Source organism: Eulemur rufifrons, chromosome 18 (genome assembly GCF_041146395.1).
Source record: "Eulemur rufifrons isolate Redbay chromosome 18, OSU_ERuf_1, whole genome shotgun sequence".
NCBI lineage: Eukaryota > Metazoa > Chordata > Mammalia > Primates > Lemuridae > Eulemur > Eulemur rufifrons.
Window position 1 is genome coordinate 48,449,821 of NC_091000.1, and position 10,922 is coordinate 48,460,742.

At 37.4% G+C, this 10,922-nt stretch overlaps 1 protein-coding gene across 1 annotated transcript; it reads left to right on the forward strand.

Moving 5' to 3' along the window:
- The first annotated feature begins 10,235 nt into the window (after nucleotides 1-10,235).
- Nucleotides 10,236-10,628, forward strand: LOC138398872 (histone H2A type 1-B-like). The gene has a single exon (XM_069493322.1). The coding sequence runs from the start codon at nucleotides 10,236-10,238 to the stop codon at nucleotides 10,626-10,628; it is 393 nt and encodes a 130-aa protein (XP_069349423.1).
- The last annotated feature ends 294 nt before the right edge of the window (nucleotides 10,629-10,922 follow it).

Genomic DNA, 10,922 nt, shown 5'->3' on the forward strand with positions numbered 1-10,922 from the left:
ACAAAGCAAATCAGAGAAAAATAACCTGTACTACATCCTGAGCTCTCCATTTAGTCATGGAAAGACTTGCCTCCCCCCTCCATTCAAAAAAGACCTGAAAACAGATTGAGCTGAGTTTGTAAAGGCAGGGAGAAGGAGTTGGCCTTAACTGAGTTCTGAGCAACTGGAACTAAATAGAGGGGTTTGGGGAGAATTTTAATTTGGAGGGTGGTTGACTAAGAATTTGGAAATAATAAAGGCCCAGAAAGTCCTCAGACTGTTCAAGATTTGGGAAAGAAAAGGCATAGTCAAAAGATGAGGAATGCCCTTGCCCTGCTGCTTGGCAGGTAGAACATAGACATTTTAGTTCTGTCTTCAGCAACTAACTCTCAGCAACACTCAATATGTTTTTTTCTTTTTTTGACTTTTCATTTCCAGTAAATAAGTTTAAATGAGATTTTTTTCTTTTTCACTTCCTGGAAAAGTAATCCCTGTGCATTAATTTAAAACAATAATAGCCACTAATACAATTTCAAAGAAATATGTTGATTGGGTTTAGTTCATGCTACTCCCAAATATGGCATCTTGAGATTTGAGAAAACAGCAGAAGCAGGAAGGTCATTCTCACTTTCCCCTCTTCCTTTTTCCCTGAAGCAGGCCATACAAACTAGGAAAAAATTCGCTGACCTTCTGAAGCAGGTCATGAGACTCTCTTATGAGAGGTGCCCTCCCTAATCTTGGAGGAAAGGAATGTCCTTATCTTGGAAGATTCAGGGTCACAGAGAAGAATCAGAACAAATAGGCCTTGCTACATTTCCCCCAGTATATTACAATTAGATTATACTCCTGCCACCAATCATACTGCGTCACAACTATCCACTCCTTCACTAAAATTACTATAAAACTACACTAGTTTCCCTATTTGCGTCTTCATTTCTGAAGGCTCTCGTGTCATGTAAAACTTATATTAAATTTGTACGCTTTTCTCTTGCTACTGTATTTTACTACAGGGGCCTCAGCCATGAACCTAGTGATGGGTGAGAAAAAAAGAAAGCTTTTCTCTCCAACAATATAGACATCAATTGTAATTCCGTCTCGTTCAGGATATTTTGGTGACCACTCTCATACAAATTTTACATCATGCAAGTCTATATGCACAGATATATAAAGCTTTTTATATGCCATACTTTTACTTTTCTATTATCCTTTTAAATTAATAAAGAGAGATTCTAATGATCATTTTCATGACTGCATTTCATTGTAAGGAAATGGGTAATTGCCCTTTATGAATTGACCCTCCCTTTTTAAAAATTACAAACCACGTTACTGAAGGAAATCAAAATATTTTACCCCAGAAAATATTTTTTGACATATTTTGAGATGGCTGTCAGAGAGTCAGCAAACAGAAGCAGCCCCGTAAAACTGTCTTTTTGGGGGGAAATTTGTATCTGTAGAAAATCTACATTAACGCAACCAGGCCTTTTTTGGTCCAGATCTAGGAAAGATTAACTGAGCATCTGACACTTTAAAGATCTGGGAGGGGGGGAGGGGAAGTTTATTATCCCTTCACTTTGAGGGCTGCTGTCTGTGAGGTTTCATCTTTATAAGACCATCTTTGCTAGCCAAGTCTCTTTTCTCTCCCTCCCATAACCTGTCTTGACACTAAAACCTGATTTACCACCTTAACCTCTTTTAGGCTATGCTGTGAGCCCACATTTTCTGTAATCCCATGATAGCATATAAATTTATGCACCCCATTGGAGGTGTTGAGTAATCGCTCTGTGATTAGCTACAAGGGAAGATTTTTATAAAAGGTAAAATTTAGTTTCTCCTTTAAACAAGATTTTCATATAGTATTAATAGAAATAGTAGATTTTTATTCACGTTTCCAATAAACCATCAAAAATTTAAAAAGAGAGCAGAGAAGGAAGAGATAGAAAAGGCAGATTTCTTTTTGCCTTATGGTATCTTTGTTAGGTTTATGGTTGGGAATCTGAGTTTCAATCAAAGAGTAAAGGTTTTTGCTTTTTAAAATACTTGAATTATCACTTTGGCTAAATGAATGACTACTATTTTACAGTGTCCTGTGATCCTATTTTGGAAGGCAGCAATGCTCACAACTGTACCACCAATGCACTTCTGTGATCCTGTTTTGAGCAAGTGTTTTAAACCTTTGATATTTGACAAATTTTCAAATGTTAAATTTCAAATTCTAAAATTAAGTCTTTTTGATCCAAAATAACTTGTAATAACAAGAACCCCCGTAATCTAAGAGAGACACATCAGGCTTATTTCGTATGTTAAAATCATATAGGAAACATTGCCAAATTTTAAAAAATGCTGTTTAATTTTCTTTTGGTTGTATTTATATAAATGTTAATCATATTTATTTCAAATGTGTATGAAATTCCTAAAATTGTCACATATCTTATATATATTATCACTCATGATTATTATGTTAAATTATAGTATAAACAACTACCTTCTCAACTGAGTCTTTAACCATGGCTATTCTAAGATTTGTCATCCACAATTATTGTTTTACTTTGATCCTTCTCAAAAAGCGGTTTATAATCTGCTACCGTCCAATATTTATTTCTTTACAGAAATTCATGAGAAAGAGTCTAACAAGTACTATTAAATATAGGTTTCTGATAACTTTGGAGATCATACCATCAGACTAGGTAAAAGTATCGGGACTCTAATTAAAAAGTGGATGTGTTCATGAAGACTGTTAACAGAAAATCAAGGGAACAATTGCATGTGACTGAATTGACACAGACTGAAATTTTTTGACTTTTTTTGTTTAAAACATTACTGATTCTTTTTATATTTTGTTTTCCAGAGTCAACAAAACTTTTTTTTTCTTTTCAACTATTTAAACAATTGGGTAAAATATACCTTTACAAACAAAACTAAAACATTTGCCTTTCTCTCTACCTGATTTTTCCAAAATTTGTAAACCATTTGTTAGTATATTTAATTTATAACATAGTTATTTACATAAGTTCAATAAAAATCTGTTTTCTTTTGTAACAAGGCACAACTGAAGATGTTAATTATTTTACCAAGGCTTTGACTGGAATGACATATTTTCAAATATGACCTTTGTTTCTGTAATGGCTGACTAGTGAGAGTTACAGCTTTAAAAGTGGCTGAGAGCAGTTGTTTACAATAAATGGTTATTACTATAGGGGGCTACTCATTTCATTGCATGTTTAGATAAGAAAGGTATGATTTAAACACTTTTTAAAAAATAATACTTTATAACAGTATTCTTTCCTAATGTTCTAAGATTCTTATATCATTTTCTTTCTTTTTCAAGAACTTCCTTTTGCCATTCTTCTATGGATAGGCATGATGGTAACAAATTTTCTTTTTTTCTTTTGTTTTAGAATGTCTTTATTTCCCCATTAATTTCTAAACTGGAATCCATAGTTAAGGATTCTAGTTTTTTTGTTTTAGTCCTTAAAAATGTCATGTCTCTTCCTTTGGGCACATTGTTTCTGATGAGAAATCTGAATTGATTTTTCTCTGAAAGGTAAGGTTTTTTTTAGTTTTTTTTTTTTTTGATCTTTTGCTGCTTTCAAGATATTTTATTTATTTTTAGCTTCCATAAGTTTGATTATGATATGTCTTAGCATGGGTTTCTTTGGGTTTATTCTATATGGGGTTTGTTCAGCTTACTGAATTTGTGGGTTTATGTCTGCTGTCAAATTTAGGAAATTTTCAGCCATTGTTTTTTCAATACCACCCTCTTTCTTTTCTCCTTCTGAAACTTTACAAACATTAATGTTAGGTCTTTTGTTATAGTCCAGGATACATGAGGTAAAAAGATAACCCAGGGAGCACCTTTCACAGACTTGGGGTTTTTTTGTTCTTTGTATTTTGTTTTTTGGTTTTTTTTTGAGAGAGAGGGTCTCACTCTGTTGCCTGGGCTAGAGTGCAGTGGCATCATCATAGCTTACTACAACTTCCAACACCTGGGCTCAAGCCATTCTCTCACCTCAGCCTCCCAAAGTGTTAGGATTATGGGCATGAACCATGGTGCCTGGCCTTACAGTCTTATTAGGTTTATCTTATGTATGATATCCGGAGTTTTTAGCTGCGCTTAGCAGAAGGAATAAAGAGAAGTGTGTCTATCTTGTTTCAGAACGAGAAGTTTTCAAGCTTTTGAAATAATTTGTATTTGTTGTTTCTATGTGATGATATAAGAGAGTAGATTTCCAGCTACTATTTTCAAACTACTTTCCCCAAAGAACACATGATGGGTATAAATATAATTTTATACTCAAGACATTTTTAAAAATGGATATAATCATCATTTTTTTAACAACAGTTTTTGAAGTACTGAAAATATCTTATCTGGCTTTTTTAGAATTTCTGTCAGATAAATGCAACTTACAGATCCAAAAAAGTGTAGGGAGCAAAGGCCCCTGGCCTCCTAAAAGTTCACTGAAAAATCACTGACATGAGACAGATTAATTAATAGGACAAAAGACATGCAAATGTATCTAACATGTCATAGGAGCCTTCAGAATGAAGACCCAAAAATACAGGGATAATTGTCCATTTTTATGCTTAGGTTCAACAAAGTATGAACAAGCATGTAGAAATATGATTTACAAAAAGGGTATGATCTAATACTAACAGGTGGAATGGGGAAACCCAGCAAGGCCTGTCTGTCTAGATTCTGCTTGGCCTCTCTGAGCACGCGTTCCTTCCTTCTGGGTGTGTGGTGGGGCCCTCTCTGGAATGGGGGTTCTTATGGACTACAGCCAAACAAGGTAGGTCAGATAGTTACTTTATAGCTAGTTTTTATATGTAATAATTTTAAATTTTATAGCTAGATTTCAGAAGGGGTTCTGCTTTTTGTGACTCACCTTGGAGAAAAGGGATTCTAGTTTCTATGGCTTGCCTCAGGGAAGAGTGGGCCTGAGAGGCAGGAGAACAGAAGGTCAGAGAAGAATTTTTGCTTCTGAGGCCTTCATTTTGGGGTAGTGTTTCCTGAGTCCCATCAAAGATCAACTAGAGCTATCTTTGAAGCTTTGTTATCGACATTAACCTATTTGAAAATGAGGGATCATTGCGTTTCCTGTTTTTAACCAGTGTTTTGTAAGGTGTTTAAGGTAAACAATGGGTAGCTGCTGAATAAATTAAGAAATGATTATAAAAGTGTTTATGGTTCTGACTCTTGCAGTATTCAGGTGAGTGACAGAGTCTAGTCTTGAACATGTCGGCTCAAAACAAATCTAGAACCTTATAAATGTTTCTATTTTACCATTGTAAAGCAAATTTATATTTATATACCTATATGCTATGGTTTGAATGTGTCCCCAAATTTGCATGTGTTGGAATATTAATCCTCAACTTTATATATTTATTCGAGGTGGGGATATTGAGAAATTATTAGGATTAGATAATGTCATCAGGGTAGGGCTCCCATAATGGGACTGGTGGCTTTATTAGAAGAGGAAGAGAGATCTGAGCTGACCAGCACTGTCTTCCTCTCTCATCATGTTATGAGGCAGTGAGAACTCTCTTACCAGATACTGCTGTAATGCTCTTGGACTTCCTCGCCTCCAGAACTGTAAGAAAAAAATTTCTTTATACATTACCCAGTCTGTGGTATTCTGTTATAGCAGCACAAAATGGATTAAGAGACTATGTCATGATCATCTTATATAACAGACCCCTCCCACTCCATACACACACATATCACATTTAGAACATTATTGGAGTTTCCACTATCCAACAGAAATATACTGCAAGTTATATACATAATTGAGTTTTTTTAAAAGCTTCAATAGTATACTTTATTTAACTCTCATAGTCAAAATATTATTACAACATGTAATCCGTATGAATGATTCTTATTGAGATATTTCACATTCTGTTTTCACACTAAGTCTATTTCATACTAACAGAATATCTCAATCTGAATGGACCCTGCTTCAAGTTCTGAGTAGCAACATGTAGCTAGTTGCCACTGTTTTGGAGAGTTGTGTTCCAAGATCAAAAACCCATGTGCTTGGAAATATGCAATTGTACAGAAGTAGAATTGATAAGGAAAACTCCCATCTACTACTTGGCGCATCAGCCACCTGAGACCCCAACCCCTCCCAGAAAACCTGCATCAGCATAATACTAACCTATTACCTTAGCCACCTGAGATCCCACCCCTCAGACCACCCCAACTTAATAAAAGTGGGAAAAATTGGGTAGACGGGGCTCAGAATTTGGTGGTGAGACCCCTCTGAGCCCGCCTGTGAATAAACTTTGATTCTCCGACTCTCCGTGTGCCTCTCAGTTTGTCCTCGGGACCACCTGCTGTAACACTTGCTGTAACAGAATCTCTTCCTTTCTTTGTTCATCCTGGTTTTTACCCTTTACCTATCTCAGGGAGGGCTGTACAACCACCTCTGGAGTCCTGTGTTCCTCTCTATTTCCTTTCCAAGCTAGATTTTCACACCTCCTTCCTTACTTCCTTACTTCCACCTTACTGACTTTCAGGGAGTGGCTAGGTGCATTGTGCCACCTGAATTGTCTCTTAGCAATCCTTTCTTGACTTAAAGAAGTTCAGAAAATGCTACCCCAAAATATGTCACTCTGCCATATTAATTGTTTTGAGCTAAAGGCACTTGAAAAGGAGCAGATATAAGAAGAGTACTCTGACCTTCCTAAAAGTGGGAGATAAAACTCCTGTGTAAAAGACGCCCCCTTTGCACCTGGGGAAAGGAAGACATTGTTATCCCAGCATGGGAAATCAGGGCTAAGGGAAATCTATACAAACAAACCTTGTTAAACTATCTTTTATCTTCCTAGTCACTTCTCCACGATTAATGGCCCCAGCCCCAAGCCTCTTTGTCTTACCACATTTTCAGTTTACTACTCTTTCCAACTTAACATATGTATTCAGTTCAAATTGCTTCTCTGGGTCTTCATTTCCTTATGACGGCTTCCATGTCACATAAAACCCATATTAAATAAATTAGTATGTTTTTCTATTGTTAATATGTTTTTTATAACAGGGCCCTAAGAACCTGAGATGGATAGAGAAAAATTTTTTCCTCCCCTGAATTACAATAACCTTGATGCTGGCCAGTTTTTCTACAAGTGTGTTCAAGTCACATTATACTGTTATGACTTCTATTAAGCAAAGAACAGATATTTCTTTCATTGTTTATGCAAATTAGTGGGTTTCCAATTGTCTTACTTTCACTGTTCTGGAACTGGAGTTGTTACTAGGGAACAACTACTTTTCCTCTCATATTTATACGGAATAAATAAACTCCAATATTTCCCTCCCCAATATCTGTCTTCTACACATTATTCAAAGGCAAGTTCCTAGAATTTAATGATTTTTAGGCACTTCCTGACAGGATTTCATGAAGTTGTTTTACTAATAGCAGATGCCAAGTACATGTTGATTTGCTTGACTCAAGGTGACTTGATTGAGTGAAGATTTTTTTCTCATCTGTAACTCATTGGAGTATAGATTACTGATGTTTTGACTGCATGTAATCCAGCTTCTAGCTCGGTTTTTCAAGCAGCCCTTAGTCTTGGCTTCTGTTTTATCTAGTCCTGTATATATCCACTGCTCCATCCAAAATGGCCTACAATTTGTTCAGGAAATTAGAACAGCTGTACCTTCTGACTTTTGGCTCCTGACATTTTCCTGACTTTTAATAAATACATCTGGCATTGTATTGAGGTATTTATTCTTCCTACTTGGCTGGCTTCTTAGTCTCCCTCAGGTCTGAACTCAAATGACACCCTCCCGGTGACACTTTCCCTCCACATCCCCATTGTGTCTCTTATCCCCTTTCTTTACTTTATTTTTCTCCATAGTACTCATCACTTACCTCTGCATTTTTACTATATATTTACCTTACTGTGCACCTCTCCCAACAAAAAAGTAGCACCCTGAGGACACAGGTCGTTGTCTGCTTTGTTCACTGCTATGTTCCTTGCACCTAAAATACTCTCTGACACCTAGCAGATTTTCAGTAAATATATGCTGAATAAATAAATCCTGGATGCACATCTCCCTCAGGAACTCTCTTGATCCTTCTAATTTACAGTAATCAATCTTCTCCTTCATGTGCTTTTATATTATTTATTGCTTAAAACCTTTATTTTGGAGGCAGAATATGCACTGCTATTTAATCTTCATATATGTAAGTCCTCTCTTCGCAGAGTATAATACTCATTGGGGCAGTGTCTGAGATACCTCTTTTATATCTCCATCACAGGTCTTGCAAATTTCAACTTTTCATTAGCTAGTGGTTATTGATGTTTATTGCTGTTCTTGATGGTGAAGATAATTATTTTTTAAAAGGAGGTTGAATATTCTGAAGATAAAAGGTTGCAGGAGTCAGAAGACTTTAGAGAAGGCAAAAAAAAAAAAAACAAACAAACCCACAAAAAAACAGAAAATGAGCACCTTTACTCTCCTGTCAGATTCCCTGAATCAAACCATATTCTCTGACAGTGTTAGCTTAGGAGCAGATTTTGTAGCACCTTTCTTATTCCTTATACCATCCTGTTTTGGTATAAGTAGACCTTTGGGCTTGAGCCCTAAGAAATTCCTGAAATAATTATCTAGCTCCACCTGGACCCCATCTGCTTCTGTCACATGGACTATAAAAGCAAGATTTCTCTAGGCAATCTCTCTTGATTTTATGTTCCTTGACATGGGAGCTTAAGACCAGTCAATGACTCACAATACATAATCTCATTTTGAGTATTTCTATGTCATCGAGTGTTTGTTCTTGCATTTCCTAAAAGAGTCTATGGTATGTGCTTCAATGTTACAAAAGAATTCAGGAAATGCTACCCCAAAACAAAATATGCCACTTTGGTGTGCTCATTACTTTGAACTGAGGGCACCCTGGGAACAGTAAAGGTAGGGTATTTCTCTGAACTCCCCTTATTTAACTAAAGACAGATCCTCCAAAAGGAACTCAGTTGTCATGAATTCGCTCCCCAGGGGAACCTCATCAACCAGGGGAAATCCCATAAACCAGAGAAGATTAACTGTATCACAAGAGAGGAGATAAAGATCAATACCACACCAGACACTTTGTCACAGGCTATCACCTATTTTTTGTAAGGGCTACTCATCTTTCCCCCAAATCATATATTCTCCCCTAATATGCCTAAGTCCCCCTCCCCTTTCCCCTATGAAGAGAGTATATAAGCTTCTAGATTTCACTGGGTTTTTGAGCATTCACTTTTCTTTCCTGCAATGACCCCATGCATGTAATAAATTCATATATCTTTTCTCCTGGTTCATCAGCATGCTCTCAGTTTATATTATAGACTCAGTTATCCAACCCAAAGAAGATAGAGGGAAAGTCTTCCCTCCCCTACAGTTATCAGTTCTATATGCAAAATAGGTACAATACAGGATGATGTGGAGTTTTGGGAAATAACTAAAATCCTGTGTGTTGTACTCAAATGGGAAAAAGCAAGGGGTGGAGTGTTGGGAATGGCTCTCATCAATGAGAAAGGTGTTTCCAGGCAAGGAAGTGAGAGTCCTTGGTCTCACTAACTCAATGTTATCTTGGGCACAGTTAATAGTTGTTCAGGGTCTATCAGTTTTCCAATCTCTAAAATGAGGACAGTACTCACTCTACATGCTTTCAAGGTGATCTGAAAGAAAGCCTTACACATAAGATACAAGTGAAAAGTCGGGGGCTGGTCATCCAACCCTTTTCCTGTTTTCATTGTTCAGCTAGTTTAAGAAGAATTAGGCCACAATAAAGAATCATTTGTTCCCTTTCTCCCTATTTTCTATTGAGAGGTTTAGAGTTAAAATAAGGCCTGGCACATAAGTATGTACTTCTTAAATGTTATCTATTTAGAAATTGTTTCAAGTCCTTTTCTTTCCATAACCATGAGGCACAATCCCAGAAAAGGACCAGTGGCCAAAAGTCAGCACACCCCCACTCCGTGTTTAAAAATGGTATTTTGAGAAAAACAAACTGATTCAATTATTAATTTCCAAGTTAAAGGTTCATGAAGCCGGATTGGTGCTTGGTTCAAAAGTGAACCCTACACCAGAGGGAAGGACCATATGCAAATGAAGGATGCAAAATCTGATTTCCTATTGGGTACTTTACGTTAGCCAATGAGAGAATTCCCCACAGCCTACCTCCAGTCAGTATAAATATTTCTTGCTTTCATTTCCAATGTGTTCTAACTGTATTTCGTCGTGGAGGATTTTTCTTTTTTTAATTGCTGTAGCAGTAATGTCAGGTCGCGGTAAACAGGGCGGCAAAACTCGAGCCAAGGCCAAGACTCGGTCCTCTCGAGCCGGTTTGCAGTTCCCCGTGGGCCGTGTGCACCGCCTGCTCCGCAAAGGCAACTACTCTGAACGAGTGGGGGCCGGTGCTCCGGTGTACCTGGCGGCGGTGCTGGAGTATCTGACCGCCGAGATCCTGGAGCTGGCGGGCAACGCGGCTCGAGACAACAAGAAGACACGTATCATTCCACGCCACTTACAGCTAGCCATCCGTAATGATGAGGAGTTGAACAAGCTTCTGGGCCGTGTGACAATCGCGCAGGGCGGCGTCCTGCCTAACATTCAGGCTGTGCTGCTGCCGAAGAAGACTGAGAGCCATCATAAGGCCAAGGGAAAGTAAAGTGTTGATTACTTGCATTGGCCTTTCCATTTTCCGTGAGAACGAAAAATCAGCCGAATAACAAAGGCTCTTTTCAGAGCCACCCACCACTGCCGTTAAATGAGCTGTCATGCTTGGAATTATGCCATCTCTATAAAAGATTTTGAGGCAAAATGAGGTGCTTGCTGACACTCCTAGCAAATTGCCCTGTATAAATATCGTCCCATTAAAAACCTTTGCAGAGACTTTGGGTATGTGTGAGAAAAAGTCATACACGTAAAACATACTCTTCGTGGGATGACTTGGTAAGTTTTG